The sequence below is a fragment of the Oncorhynchus mykiss genome, chromosome 24 (assembly GCF_013265735.2).
Source record: "Oncorhynchus mykiss isolate Arlee chromosome 24, USDA_OmykA_1.1, whole genome shotgun sequence".
NCBI classification, from domain to species: domain Eukaryota; kingdom Metazoa; phylum Chordata; class Actinopteri; order Salmoniformes; family Salmonidae; genus Oncorhynchus; species Oncorhynchus mykiss.
Window position 1 is genome coordinate 36,140,653 of NC_048588.1, and position 16,332 is coordinate 36,156,984.

The 16,332-nt window shown below is 43.7% G+C and overlaps 1 protein-coding gene across 1 annotated transcript; it reads left to right on the top strand.

Moving 5' to 3' along the window:
- The first annotated feature begins 4,371 nt into the window (after positions 1-4,371).
- On the top strand, positions 4,372-9,870 carry LOC110503249 (P2Y purinoceptor 13). The gene is made up of 4 exons (XM_021581619.2): positions 4,372-4,778; positions 8,051-8,250; positions 8,359-8,748; positions 8,892-9,870. Exons 2-4 carry the CDS (start codon positions 8,068-8,070, stop codon positions 9,357-9,359), a joined length of 1,041 nt encoding a protein of 346 aa, XP_021437294.1. The 5' UTR covers positions 4,372-4,778; positions 8,051-8,067; the 3' UTR covers positions 9,360-9,870.
- Positions 9,871-16,332: the final 6,462 nt, after the last annotated feature.

Here is a 16,332-nt window from a genome sequence, read left to right on the forward strand (position 1 = left end):
GTCATTCGATTTGAAAAGTCGTTAACTGTCGTTTTGAGGAATACAAACCATCTGAATTATCTCATCATTGTTACAATTTTTTTTAAATATTTTTTTTACTTAAGCAAATCTTGCATAAAATATGTTGAATTTGTACCTTTTGAAACAATGTTAGATCTTAAATGTCATATCCACCATCAGGAAAAATGTATGCACTTTAAACAACATTTGAGTTGATATGGTCATGTTCTTTCACTTTGATTCTTGGTTGAAATGGAGACGCGAATCCAACATTCCAATTTATTAATTTGTTTAAACCAACTGGAATTAAAGTCAGACTAAGTCAGTGGGACAAAATATACATCTATTTCAAATGTTGATGGTGTTATTTGGTTGCGTTGACAACCGAACACAATTTAACATCCACTTTTGGCCTTTTAACTTATCGACAAGTTAACAAATTATAGGTTGGATTCATGTCTCTATCTAACCCCCCCCCCACCCCAAAAAAAGTTGAAGAACAGAATTAAGCCAGTGGCTCAGATGAAACTCAATGCGTTAGATATCCTTTAAATATTGATATTTGGTTGCGTTGACAAAAAAAAAAAAAACACAATTCAATATTACTTTTGTAAAACAGTAAATAGCCATATAAAGTTAAGAATATCTGACTAACTAATGTAACAGCATTAATTCAACCTTAAAAAATGACTAACTCATCCATGTCCACATTTTGAGGTTTGCCTGCTGTAACTATAAGTGTCTTCCTATTGTAATCATAGAATTACGTGAATGCTCAAGATGACATGCTAAGGTCGTAGGTCAGTGGAGATTGCTATAGTCACAATTGCTATAATAATCTGTACCAAATCGCAAACTGCATTGATCACTTGCATCATGTACTGGTCATGTTGTCTCAACTGCAAGCCAGGTGATTTGGTTCTGCTATTGGATGAAGCACAGTGATAACACCATTCATTGTTATATAAATACACCATATCTGACATTTTAATTCTCATTTGAACTTTGTTGTGCTTTTAAATAGATAAAAGTGCAGTGATAACTCTTTTAGATGAGAACTAAACCCCCCCCAAGAAATCAGACATGGTTTTTCCCATTGGTATTTGGCTGTGCTTTCAGATGGTTGAATGTGCAGTGATAACTCTTTTAGATGAGAACTAAACCCCCCCCAAGAAATCAGACATGGTTTTTCCCATTGGTATTTGGCTGTGCTTTCAGATGGTTGAATGTGCAGTGATAACTCTTTTAGATGAGAACTAAACCCCCCCCAAGAAATCAGACATGGTTTTTCCCATTGGTATTTGGCTGTGCTTTCAGATGGTTGAATGTGCAGTGATAACTCTTTTAGATGAGAACTAAAACCCCCAAAAGAAATCAGACATGGTTTTTCCCATTGGTATTTGGCTGTGCTTTCAGATGGTTGAATGTGCAGTGATAACTCTTTTAGATGAGAACTAAACCCCCAAAAGAAATCAGACATGGTTTTTCCCATTGGTATTTGGCTGTGCTTTCAGATGGTTGAATGTGCAGTGATAACTCTTTTAGATGAGAACTAAACCCCCAAAAGAAATCAGACATGGTTTTTCCCATTGGTATTTGGCTGTGCTTTCAGATGGTTGAATGTGCAGTGATAACTCTTTTAGATGAGAACTAAACCCCCAAAAGAAATCAGACATGGTTTTTCCCATTGGTATTTGGCTGTGCTTTCAGATGGTTGAATGTGCAGTGATAACTCTTTTAGATGAGAACTAAACCCCCCCCAAGAAATCAGACATGGTTTTTCCCATTGGTATTTGGCTGTGCTTTCAGATGGTTGAATGTGCAGTGATAACTCTTTTAGATGAGAACTAAACCCCCAAAAGAAATCAGACATGGTTTTTCCCATTGGTATTTGGCTGTGCTTTCAGATGGTTGAATGTGCAGTGATAACTCTTTTAGATGAGAACTAAACCCCCCCCAAGAAATCAGACATGGTTTTTCCCATTGGTATTTGGCTGTGCTTTCAGATGGTTGAAACACATTCGAAAGTCAATTCACTTTTGGCTGTCTCTCTTTGAGTGAGTGACTATATCAGTCGGGGCGGCAGGGTAGCCTAGTGGTTAGAGCGTTGGACTAGTAATCGAAAGGTTGCAAGTTCGAATCCTGAGTTGACAAGGTTCAAATCTGTCGTTCTGCCCCTGAACAGGCAGTTAACCCACTGTTCCTAGGCCGTCATTGAAAATAAGAATTTGTTCTTAACTGACTTGCCTAGTAAAATATTGTTTTAATCTCATTGATCAACGTCTCAACCTCATTATCCACGTTGAAATTGCACGGTGTTCTCAGTGGCCAATCGCACCCGGTTTGTCTATTTCTCCTAGTACCTGTGTATTGTGTTATGTTATGCATAACCTAAGAACTACACGTGTCACCGTAGTCACTGGACTCCATTTAAAAACAGTGAAGACTTGTTTTGTAGTTAACAGTATTAACAGTAAGGGTATTTCATACACTACTTCTGTAAAATAACCTTTAAAAACTTCAGTGAACGATCATAACGGAAGTTTGTCTGTTTTGGACTTTTATTTCATACAGTGGTTGAGAAACTATTGTCGTTGTGGTTAAGCGTGTAACAAACAGTCATAGGGTATTTTTGATAGAAAGAAGTGGGTCATTTCGCTGCTGGTTCCCATACACAGGAACTATTACACAGGAAGTCAGATATTTTATCACTAATCTGTGTAGCGTTAAAATAGCACTGACATTACAGTGGTGACAAACCTCAAGCTTCCGCAAGCCTCGGTCTTTAATCAGCCCCTTCTACACCCACAACGATTCAGCTACATGCAACACGGGATGGTGCTGTGTTTTAGAGAGGACACAACAAACACTTCAGCTCAAAGAAACACACAAACATATTGTATAACACACTGTCCCGCACACTGTCCCGCACACTGTCCTGCACATTGTCCTGCACACTGTCATTCACACTGCCCTGCACACTGTCATTCACATAGCCCTGCACACTGTCATTCACACTGCCCTGCACACTGTCATTCACACTGTCCCACACACTGTCATTCACATTGCCCTGCACACTGTCATTCACACTGTCCCGCACACTGTCCCACACACTGTCATTCACACTGTCCCGCACACTGTCCCACACATTGTCCTGCACATTGTCCTGCACATTGTCCTGCACATTGTCCCACACATTGTCCCGCACATTGTCCCGCACATTGTCCCGCACATTGTCCTGCACATTGCAATTCACACTGCCCTGCACACTGTCATTCACACTGCCCTGCACACTGTCATTCACACTGTCATTCACACTGACCTGCACACTGACCTGCACACTGTCATTCACACTGACCTGCACACTGTCATTCACACTGACCTGCACACTGTCATTCACACTACCCTGCACACTGTCATTCACACTGTCATTCACACTGACCTGCACACTGTCATTCACACTGTCATTCACACTGCCCTGCACACTGTCATTCACACTGTCATTCACACTGTCATTCACACTGTCATTCACACTGTCATTCACACTGACCTGCACACTGACCTGCACACTGTCATTCACACTGACCTGCACACTGTCATTCACACTGCCCTGCACACTGTCATTCACACTACCCTGCACACTGTCATTCACTGTCATTCACACTGTCATTCACACTGACCTGCACACTGTCATTCACACTGCCCTGCACACTGTCATTCACACTACCCTGCACACTGTCATTCACACTGTCATTCACACTGTCATTCACACTGACCTGCACACTGTCATTCACACTCATTCACACTGCCCTGCACATTGCCATTCACACTGTCATTCACACTGCCCTGCACATTGCCATTCACACTGTCATTCACACTGTCATTCACACTGCCCTGCACATTGCCATTCACACTGTCATTCACACTGTCATTCACACTGTCATTCACACTGCCCTGCACATTGCCCTGCACACTGCTCTGCACACTGCCCTGCACATTGCCATTCACACTGTCATTCACACTGTCATTCACACTGCCCTGCACATTGCCATTCACACTGCTCTGCACACTGCCCTGCACATTGCCATTCACACTGTCATTCACACTGTCATTCACACTGCCCTGCACATTGCCATTCACACTGTCTTTCACACTGTCATTCACAATGCCCTGCACATTGTCATGCAATCAGCAGAGATGTTATTTTGCTTGCTCAAAACCACACTGTGTGCTCACAACCACAGCCTCTTTGCTCTTCTGATTGCAAAGGGGTTTGAACTCAATAAAGAGCAAAGGGGTGGGATAACTGGGCCGGGGGGGGGGGGGGTGGATGGGGTCCGGCCCGGGGCCCGGAGGTCTCTTAAGATATCAGTCAGGCAGTGAGTCCTGATTGCTGCATCGCCGCTCAGCACCTAGTGAAACTGATGTACACTGGCACCCGGGAGACTGGCATCCAACAACCTCTCAGTGGACCATTAAACAGGAAGAGAGGAGAGACCGGCTCATTCACACAGCGTAAGACTGGCAAAGTCCTTGGGATTGCGACAAGAAAACCCCTACCTCTATATAAAGAGAACACCGGTACAAAAAGAGCATCACAAACTGTACAGTACACTAAAAATAGACCGTTTTGTTTGGTAGGTGTGGAAAGATTCGAAGGGAAAAAAAACAGCTGAATTCGGGATATTTCACTTCTTCATATAGAACGAAGACTGTTCATCATATTGTCTGTTCCAGTGACTTTCTTTCATAAAAATCAAAGCTTCGTTTAAAGGAGGGTAAGGACATTTTCATTAATGTATTTAATGTCTTTTATATGTTTGACAGTGTTCAATAACAATTCTGCATAACAATTGTCACAGGGATAGAGTACACATTCAAGCTTGTTTATTAAAATCAATTTACTTCTTCATTGAATGTTCCAAAGTACAGTATGTGAGCTGATCCAGACTGAATCGATTCAGATTTATGTAGGGGCTGAGTGTATTTTCAGGGATTTGACTCAAAATCTCTCATAAAGTTGTGGAAACACGATTTGAAAGGGATCCATCTCCTCTGAGTATCAGTCTTACAAACCCCTAAATGGTTCCAACATTCCCCCAAAAAAATGTGCCTTGGTTGCCATAGCACCTGTTACTGCACGGAATGCCATTCTAAACTGGTTAGGATTCCCTGGAGGCTGTAAAGAAGGGACCGCCACTGTTCATGTACTGTCGATCATCGGTATAGATTGTATCGCTCTGTAGACAGGACTAAACTGGTGTACAGATTATTATGGACTCACTGGAAGGTCTAGAAACAGACTTTCGTTGATGGGGAAAAAAACTATGACTAAGTTAAAGTTTGACTTGAGACTTTGCTCACCAAGTCATTCAGTCTTTTTCCTCGGCGTAGCTTACTGTCGAGCTCTCACTTCCCTTTCTCTAATCTTCTCCAAACTGTACCTTCCTTCTTCATTCATTTCACCAGAAAGGAAAACAAATTAACTGAGCACTTTTAGATAAAGTGAGAGAGACAATTACATGCATGAAAAAATACAATGTTCTTTGTGTGTATCGTATGGGGCGATACAGTCACATGAGATAAAATACATTTACGATCTAAATGTTGTACAAAAACACATTAACTCACACGACATACACATTTCATGCAAAGTCCAATCTGTACACAAATACTGAAGGGGAAGAATGGTTGGTTTAATAAAGATTCAAAGTTATGTTTGTGAGAATATAGTGGTGTATATGGGCATTTACAGCAATCCAGAAATAACTGCATTTCAACAGAGCTATACAAAATGTAGGATCTTAATTTGATCACTCTGTCACAGGAGAACTTTCTTGCAATGCATGACCATTTAAAGTTGTAGTGAGTGTATTTGAGGTTTAAAAAAGGCTTCTGAAGTTTGTTCTTTGTACTTAGAAATGTCAGACTTGATTTTTCCTTACAAAAAATGTATCAACCCCGACAACAATGTCCATTAATTATAATCCACATTTCCTGTTGCTGGGAGGCTGTGTGTTACTAGGCGGCTGTGTGTTAGTGGGTGGCTGTGTGTTACTAGGTGGCTGTGTGTTACTAGGTGGCTGTGTGTTACTAGGTGGCTGTGTGTTACTAGGTGACTGTGTGTTACTAGGTGGCTGTGTGTTACTAGGTGGCTGTGTGTTACTGGGTGGTTGTGTGTTAGTGGGTGGCTGTGTGTTACTAGGTGGCTGTGTGTTACTAGGTGACTGTGTGTTACTAGGTGGCTGTGTGTTACTAGGTGGCTGTGTGTTACTGGGTGGCTGTGTGTTAGTGGGTGGCTGTGTGTTAGTGGGTGGCTGTGTGTTACTAGGTGGCTGTGTGTTACTAGGTGGCTGTGTGTTACTAGGTGGCTGTGTGTTACTAGGTGACTGTGTGTTACTAGGTGGCTGTGTGTTACTAGGTGGCTGTGTGTTACTAGGTGGTTGTGTGTTAGTGGGTGGTTGTGTGTTAGTGGGTGGCTGTGTGTTACTAGGTGGCTGTGTGTTACTAGGAGGCTGTGTGTTACTAGGTGGCTGTGTGTTACTAGGTGGCTGTGTGTTACTAGGAGGCTGTGTGTTACTAGGTGGCTGTGTGTTACTGGGTGGCTGTGTGTTACTGGGTGGCTGTGTGTTAGTGGGTGGCTGTGTGTTACTAGGTGGCTGTGTGTTACTGGGTGGCTGTGTGTTACTAGGTGGCTGTGTGTTACTGGGTGGCTGTGTGTTAGTGGGTGGTTGTGTGTTAGTGGGTGGCTGTGTGTTACTGGGTGACTGTGTGTTACTAGGTGACTGTGTGTTACTAGGTGACTGTGTGTTACTAGGTGGCTGTGTGTTACTAGGTGGCTGTGTGTTACTAGGTGACTGTGTGTTACTAGGTGACTGTGTGTTACTAGGTGGCTGTGTGTTACTAGGTGGCTGTGTGTTACTGGGTGGCTGTGTGTTAGTGGGTGGCTGTGTGTTACTAGGGGGCTGTGTGTTACTAGGTGGCTGTGTGTTACTAGGTGACTGTGTGTTACTAGGTGGCTGTGTGTTACTAGGTGGCTGTGTGTTACTAGGGGGCTGTGTGTTACTAGGTGGCTGTGTGTTACTAGGGGGCTGTGTGTTACTAGGTGGCTGTGTGTTACTAGTTGGCTGTGTGTTAGTGGGTGGCTGTGTGATAGTGGGTGGCTGTGTGTTACTGGGTGGCTGTGTGTTACTAGTTGGCTGTGTGTTAGTGGGTGGCTGTGTGATAGTGGGTGGCTGTGTGTTACTGGGTGGCTGTGTGATAGTGGGTGGCTGTGTGTTACTGGGTGGCTGTGTGATAGTGGGTGGCTGTGTGTTAGTGGGTGGCTGTGTGATAGTGGGTGGCTGTGTGATAGTGGGTGGCTGTGTGATAGTGGGTGGCTGTGTGTTAGTGGGTGGCTGTGTGTTACTGGGTGGCTGTGTGTTAGTGGGTGGCTGTGTGTTACTGGGTGGCTGTGTGTTACTGGGTGGCTGTGTGATAGTGGGTGGCTGTGTGATAGTGGGTGGCTGTGTGTTACTGGGTGGCTGTGTGATAGTGGGTGGCTGTGTGTTAGTGGGTGGCAGGTTGTTAATGAGCTCGTAGAGGGTGTAGATGCTGAAGGAGATCTCATCATAGACAAGACAGGCCACGTCTGACGTGTCCCAGCTGAAGGCAGCTCCCGGTAGGCCAGGTCAGAGTAGGAACTGGGGCCGTCGTAGATCACCCGCGGGCCAGACCAGATGTCCGGGTGGAGGTGTAGGGAGGCAGGGCACAGCCAACCCACAGCTCTCTGCGTCCTCCCCCAACAGGACAGGTAGCCTATCCTAATCAGAGAGGTCATTGAAATGACACTTTCTAATTGTTTTATATTTTTTACATTTTGTCAGGAAATGCAGCTCTGTCTCAGGTTCTGCTTTGGTGCAGTGGTTGTCTCTATCGCTCTCTCTCTCTCTTTCTCACTCTATTCTCTCTGTTCTCTTTTTTGCTGAATGCATGTTGTGTTGCTATGGGGAAATAGAGGCCTTACTGTTTACTATTCATCCAATCATTTTTATCCTGTTTCTCTCCATAGTACTGCTGGGCGTGAGGATGAACGGCAGCCAATCAAACCTGTCTCTGAAGTGTGTGCGTGACACCAGCGTGACGGCGGTGGTCTTCCCCTGTCTCTACAGCGCCCTCTTCCTGTTTGCGCTGGTACTCAACTGCCTGGCTGCATGGATCTTCTTCAACATCCGCAGCACCACCACCTTCGTGGTCTACCTGAAGAACGTAGTAAGGGAACCAGCATTTATTTTCTGTGATAAACCAATTTAGTCCGACTGCCAGAAATGGTTGAACAATAACGACTGATGACTGACGTGATGGCCTGTCCGTCAACAGGTGGTCGCAGACCTGCTGATGACCCTGTCCATCCCGGTGAAGGTCCTCACGGACACCGACGTAGGCTCCTGGCGTCTGCGTGCGTTCTACTGTCGCTACTCCGCCGTCCTCTTCTACACCACCATGTACATCAGCATCCTGCTCCTGGGGCTCATCAGCCTGGACCGCTACCTCAAGATAGTCAGGCCCTTTGGGAAATGTGTCCTCCAGAGGGTCGGAGTGGGACAGGCCTTGAGTGTGGCCGTCTGGGCTGTGATGGTGTCTCTGGCTCTGCCCAATACCATTCTGAGTGACCGTACACCGTCGCTTTCTCCTGGTCGGCTGAAGTGTGCCTCTCTAAAGGGTCAGGCCGGTCTGCTGTGGCACGAGGGCTTCAACTACTTCTGCCAGGTACGGGCTACATTCTTGTTTGTCGGCATCATTACACTGAATGGTATCCTGGCGTATCCTGGTATGTTAACCTGGCTAACCAAGGGGCAGTATTTATAGAGGTTGTCTCTGTTGTTCAATACATTTTCTCCTCCTCTTCCCAGGTGGTGTTTTGGGGAACACTGGCTCTGATGCTGTTGTGTTACACCTTCATCAGTCGTAAAGTCTACGAGTCCTACAAAGCCTCGCGTAGTGGTTCCAACGCGGCCAGCCGCAAGACCAAGGCCAAAGTCTTTGTGGTGGTGGTGGTGTTTTTCGTTTGTTTCGCCCCTTTTCATTTCGCCAGAGTGCCCTACACTCTTACCCAGACCCGAAAAACAGCCAACCACTGCTGGGCGCAGAACGCGCTCTACGTTGCCAAGGAGACCACTCTCTGGCTCTGTGCCACTAACGTGTGTCTGGACCCGCTGATCTATGTGTTCCTGTGCAGGGTGTTCCGGAAAAGATTGACAGACGTGCTCAATCGCAAGCCCCACCCCCAGGGTGCTTTGGAGTCGCCCACGGCAACCTCTACACATTTGGAGATGTCACAGATGGTGAATAACAGAATGCTGGATGTCAGCTTGGCCTAGAAGCACAACAATGTACATTTATTTTGTAGTTTATTTTCCTCCAGCCTGTTGAATTGTAGATCTAACTTGGCCTGATGTTAACCCCTGGACAGATTGTGACCAGAGTAAAGCCTTCAAAACATCTTTGGATAAGTGGCTCTTTTGACTAAGACAATGTTGCAGGTCTAATAGGCTATAAACAGCAGTGTTCCCACATCACCTCTGTGATAGCCCATTGTGTTGAAGAGCATTCTGAAACAAAATGGCTGGTGTGACATTAGATAACCAAACTGCCTCGGGAGTTTTTCCAAATATCATGTTAAAAAAATCATCCACAAGAGACAATCCAGGCGAATGTGTCCGTCAAGTCATTGTCTTTTTCCTCGGCGTAGCTTACTGTCGAGCTCTCACTTCCCTTTCTCTAATCTTCTCCAAACTGTACCTTCCTTCTTCATTCATTTCACCAGAAAGGAAAACAAATTAACTGAGCGCTTTTAGATAAAGTGAGAGAGACAATTACATGCATGAAAAAATATAACGTTCTTTGTGTGTATCGTATGGGGCGATACAGTCACATGAGATAAAATAAATTTACGATCTAAATGTTGTACAAAAACACATTAACTCACACGACATACACATTTCATGCAAAGTCCAATCTGTACACAAATACTGAAGGGGAAGAATGGTTGGTTTAATAAAGATTCAAAGTTACGTTTGTGAGAATATAGTGGTGTATATGGGCATTTACAGCAATCCAGAAATAACTGGAACGGGAGGGTAGAGATAGGGAGGGAGGGTAGAGATAGGGAGGGAGGGAGGGTAGAGACAGGGAGGGAGGGAGGGAGGGAGCGAGCGTAGAGATAGGGAGGGTAGAGACAGGGAGGGAGGGAGAGAGGGAGGGAGCGTAGAGAGAGGGAGCGTAGAGATAGGGAGGGAGGGAGGGTAGAGACAGGGAGGGAGGGAGGGAGGGAGGGAGGGAGCGTAGAGATAGGGAGGGAGGGAGGGTAGAGACAGGGAGGGAGGGAGAGAGGGAGTGAGCGTAGAGAGAGGGAGCGTAGAGATAGGGAGGGAGGGAGCGTAGAGATAGGGAGGGAGGGAGGGTAGAGGGAGGGAGGGAGGGAGGGAGGGAGGGAGGGAGGGAGGGAGGGAGGGAGGGAGGGAGGGAGGGAGGGAGGGAGGGAGGGAGGGAGGGAGGGAGGGAGGGTAGAGAAAGGTAGGGAGGGTAGAGGCAGGGAGGGAGGGTAGAAGTTTGAGAAAGTATTAGGACACCTGTTATAACTGTGTCCTAACCTAAGTCTGTGACTTGTACCGACCTCTACATAGTTCCTGTAGAAGGTGCCCTTGCGCATGACCAGAAGGTGAGCCTGGGTGTCTGAGGAGCTGAGTATCTCCTCACAGAAGGCCAGGAAGGAGTTGGAGAGGGACAGCAGGGCGGGGACACGGTACATCACTCACTCCATTGACCTCCTTATGGAACAGCATCATGCTGGGAAATACGGCGATGATCTCATGTCTGGTCCCAGAGAAGCCCATCCCAGAGAGACAGTTGACAGAGTTTATTGAAAGTGATCCAATATGCAGAAAGAGAGTCCTTCAAAATGTTCAACAAAATGTGAAGATTAGCCCAGTCCCAAACTGTGTGTCAGAGTAATCACATTAGCAGGGAATGAAGTCTTGCTATTCATTGATAGTCCTGTAAATAAGAAGCAGGTCTCTGCCTATATTTAGACTGTATTCATTGATAGTCCCGTAAATAAGGGGCAGGTCTCAGCCTATATTTAGACTGTATTCATTGATAGTCCCGTAAATAAGGGGCAGGTCTCAGCCTATATTTAGACTGAATTCACTGATAGTCCCGTAAATAAGGGGCAGGTCTCAGCCTATATTTAGACTGTATTCATTGACAGTCCCGTAAATAAGGAGCAGGTCTCTGCCTATATTTAGACTGTATTCATTGACAGTCCTGTAAATAAGGGCCAGGTCTCAGCCTATATTTAGACTGTATTCATTGATAGTCCCGTAAATAAGGGGCAGGTCTCAGCCTATATTTAGACTGAATTCATTGATAGTCCTGTAAATAAGGAGCAGGTCTCAGCCTATATTTAGACTGTATTCATTGACAGTCCCGTAAATAAGGAGCAGGTCTCTGCCTATATTTAGACTGTATTCATTGACAGTCCCGTAAATAAGGAGCAGGTCTCTGCCTATATTTAGACTGTATTCATTGACAGTCCTGTAAATAAGGGCCAGGTCTCAGCCTATATTTAGACTGTATTCATTGATAGTCCTGTAAATAAGGGGCAGGTCTATATTTGGACTGTATTCATTGATAGTCCTGTAAATAAGGAGCAGGTCTCGGCCTATATTTAGACTGTATTCATTGATAGTCCCGTAAATAAGGAGCAGGTCTCGGCCTATATTTAGACTGTATTCATTGATAGTCCTGTAAATAAGGGGCAGGTCTCAGCCTATATTTAGACTGTATTCATTGATAGTCCTGTAAATAAGGAGCAGGTCTCGGCCTATATTTAGACTGTATTCATTGACAGTCCTGTAAATAAGGAGCAGGTCTCAGCCTATATTTAGACTGTATTCATTGATAGTCCTGTAAATAAGGGGCAGGTCTCAGCCTATATTTAGACTGTATTCATTGATAGTCCTGTAAATAAGGAGCAGGTCTCGGCCTATATTTAGACTGTATTCATTGATAGTCCCGTAAATAAGGAGCAGGTCTCGGCCTATATTTAGACTGTATTCATTGATAGTCCTGTAAATAAGGGGCAGGTCTCAGCCTATATTTAGACTGTATTCATTGATAGTCCCGTAAATAAGGGGCAGGTCTCAGCCTATATTTAGACTGTATTCATTGATAGTCCCGTAAATAAGGGGCAGGTCTCAGCCTATATTTAGACTGAATTCACTGACAGTCCTGTAAATAAGGGCCAGGTCTCAGCCTATATTTAGACTGTATTCATTGACAGTCCCGTAAATAAGGGGCAGGTCTCAGGCTATATTTAGACTGTATTCACTGATAGTCCCGTAAATAAGGGGCAGGTCTCAGCCTATATTTAGACTGTATTCATTGATAGTCCCGTAAATAAGGGGCAGGTCTCAGCCTATATTTAGACTGTATTCATTGACAGTCCCGTAAATAAGGGGCAGGTCTCAGCCTATATTTAGACTGTATTCATTGATAGTCCCGTAAATAAGGGGCAGGTCTCGGCCTATATTTAGACTGTATTCATTGACAGTCCCGTAAATAAGGGGCAGGTCTCGGCCTATATTTAGACTGTATTCATTGATAGTCCTGTAAATAAGAAGCAGGTCTCAGCCTATATTTAGACTGTATTCATTGATAGTCCCGTAAATAAGAAGCAGGTCTCAGCCTATATTTACACTGTATTCATTGATAGTCCCGTAAATAAGGGGCAGGTCTCTGCCTATATTTAGACTGTATTCATTGATAGTCCTGTAAATAAGGGGCAGGTCTCAGCCTATATTTAGACTGTATTCATTGATAGTCCTGTAAATAAGGGGCAGGTCTCAGCCTATATTTAGACTGTATTCATTGATAGTCCTGTAAATAAGGGGCAGGTCTCAGCCTATATTTAGACTGTATTCATTGACAGTCCCGTAAATAAGGGGCAGGTCTCAGCCTATATTTAGACTGTATTCATTGATAGTCCTGTAAATAAGGAGCAGGTCTCGGCCTATATTTAGACTGTATTCATTGACAGTCCCGTAAATAAGGGGCAGGTCTCAGCCTATATTTAGACTGTATTCACTGATAGTCCCGTAAATAAGGGGCAGGTCTCAGCCTATATTTAGACTGTATTCATTGACAGTCCCGTAAATAAGGGGCAGGTCTCAGCCTATATTTAGACTGTATTCATTGATAGTCCTGTAAATAAGGGGCAGGTCTCGGCCTATATTTAGACTGTATTCATTGACAGTCCCGTAAATAAGGGGCAGGTCTCAGCCTATATTTAGACTGTATTCACTGATAGTCCCGTAAATAAGGGGCAGGTCTCAGCCTATATTTAGACTGTATTCATTGACAGTCCCGTAAATAAGGGGCAGGTCTCAGCCTATATTTAGACTGTATTCACTGATAGTCCCGTAAATAAGGGGCAGGTCTCAGCCTATATTTAGACTGTATTCATTGATAGTCCCGTAAATAAGGGGCAGGTCTCTGCCTATATTTAGACTGTAATCATTGATAGTCCTGTAAATAAGGGCCAAGTCTCAGCCTATATTTAGACTGTATTCATTGATAGTCCTGTAAATAAGGAGCAGGTCTCGGCCTATATTTAGACTGTATTCATTGATAGTCCTGTAAATAAGAAGCAGGTCTCAGCCTATATTTAGACTGTATTCATTGATAGTCCTGTAAATAAGAAGCAGGTCTCAGCCTATATTTAGACTGTATTCATTGATAGTCCCGTAAATAAGAAGCAGGTCTCAGCCTATATTTACACTGTATTCATTGATAGTCCCGTAAATAAGGGGCAGGTCTCTGCCTATATTTAGACTGAATTCATTGATAGTCCTGTAAATAAGGAGCAGGTCTATATTTAGACTGTATTCATTGATAGTCCTGTAAATAAGGAGCAGGTCTCAGCCTATATTTAGACTGTATTCATTGATAGTCTCGTAAATAAGGAGCAGGTCTCAGCCTATATTTAGACTGTATTCATTGATAGTCCTGTAAATAAGGAGCAGGTCTCAGCCTATATTTAGACTGTATTCATTGATAGTCCCGTAAATAAGGGGCAGGTCTCTGCCTATATTTAGACTGAATTCATTGATAGTCCTGTAAATAAGGAGCAGGTCTATATTTAGACTGTATTCATTGATAGTCTCGTAAATAAGGAGCAGGTCTCTGCCTATATTTAGACTGTATTCATTGATAGTCCCGTAAATAAGAAGCAGGTCTCAGCCTATATTTACACTGTATTCATTGATAGTCCCGTAAATAAGGGGCAGGTCTCTGCCTATATTTAGACTGTATTCATTGATAGTCCTGTAAATAAGGGGCAGGTCTCAGCCTATATTTAGACTGTATTCATTGATAGTCCTGTAAATAAGGGGCAGGTCTAAGCCTATATTTAGACTGTATTCATTGATAGTCCTGTAAATAAGGGGCAGGTCTCCTCCTATATTTAGACTGTATTCATTGACAGTCCTGTAAATAAGGGGCAGGTCTATATTTAGACTGTATTCATTGATAGTCCTGTAAATAAGGGGCAGGTCTCAGCCTATATTTAGACTGTATTCATTGACAGTCCCGTAAATAAGGGGCAGGTCTCAGCCTATATTTAGACTGTATTCACTGATAGTCCCGTAAATAAGGGGCAGGTCTCAGCCTATATTTAGACTGTATTCATTGATAGTCCCGTAAATAAGGGGCAGGTCTCAGCCTATATTTAGACTGTATTCATTGATAGTCCCGTAAATAAGGGGCAGGTCTCTGCCTATATTTAGACTGTATTCATTGACAGTCCCGTAAATAAGGGGCAGGTCTCAGCCTATATTTAGACTGTATTCACTGATAGTCCCGTAAATAAGGGGCAGGTCTCAGCCTATATTTAGACTGTATTCATTGACAGTCCCGTAAATAAGGGGCAGGTCTCAGCCTATATTTAGACTGTATTCACTGATAGTCCCGTAAATAAGGGGCAGGTCTCAGCCTATATTTAGACTGTATTCATTGATAGTCCCGTAAATAAGGGGCAGGTCTCTGCCTATATTTAGACTGTAATCATTGATAGTCCTGTAAATAAGGGCCAAGTCTCAGCCTATATTTAGACTGTATTCATTGATAGTCCTGTAAATAAGGAGCAGGTCTCGGCCTATATTTAGACTGTATTCATTGATAGTCCTGTAAATAAGAAGCAGGTCTCAGCCTATATTTAGACTGTATTCATTGATAGTCCTGTAAATAAGAAGCAGGTCTCAGCCTATATTTAGACTGTATTCATTGATAGTCCTGTAAATAAGGGGCAGGTCTCAGCCTATATTTAGACTGTATTCATTGATAGTTCCGTAAATAAGGGGCAGGTCTCAGCCTATATTTAGACTGTATTCATTGATAGTCTCGTAAATAAGGAGCAGGTCTCAGCCTATATTTAGACTGTATTCATTGATAGTCCCGTAAATAAGGGGCAGGTCTCAGCCTATATTTAGACTGTATTCACTGATAGTCCCGTAATTAAGGGGCAGGTATCAGCCTATATTTAGACTGTATTCATTGACAGTCCCGTAAATAAGGGGCAGGTCTCAGCCTATATTTAGACTGTATTCATTGACAGTCCCGTAAATAAGGGGCAGGTCTCAGCCTATATTTAGACTGTATTCATTGATAGTCCTGTAAATAAGGGGCAGGTCTCGGCCTATATTTAGACTGAATTCATTGATAGTCCTGTAAATAAGGAGCAGGTCTCGGCCTATATTTAGACTGTATTCATTGATAGTCCCGTAAATAAGGGGCAGGTCTCAGCCTATATTTAGACTGTATTCATTGATAGTCCTGTAAATAAGGAGCAGGTCTCGGCCTATATTTAGACTGTATTCATTGACAGTCCCGTAAATAAGGGGCAGGTCTCAGCCTATATTTAGACTGTATTCATTGATAGTCCTGTAAATAAGGAGCAGGTCTCGGCCTATATTTAGACTGTATTCATTGACAGTCCCGTAAATAAGGGGCAGGTCTCAGCCTATATTTAGACTGTATTCATTGATAGTCCTGTAAATAAGGAGCAGGTCTCGGCCTATATTTAGACTGTATTCACTGATAGTCCCGTAATTAAGGGGCAGGTCTGGGCCTATATTTAGACTGTATTCATTGTCGCCAAAGAAAAAAAGTTATCAACAACAATACGGATAAAAACAAATCAATAATAAAATGTGTGTGCAGGTTGGAAGCCCAAGGGCTTGAAAACCACAACACCAACAGATGTATACAGTGGGGAGAACAAGTATTTGATACACT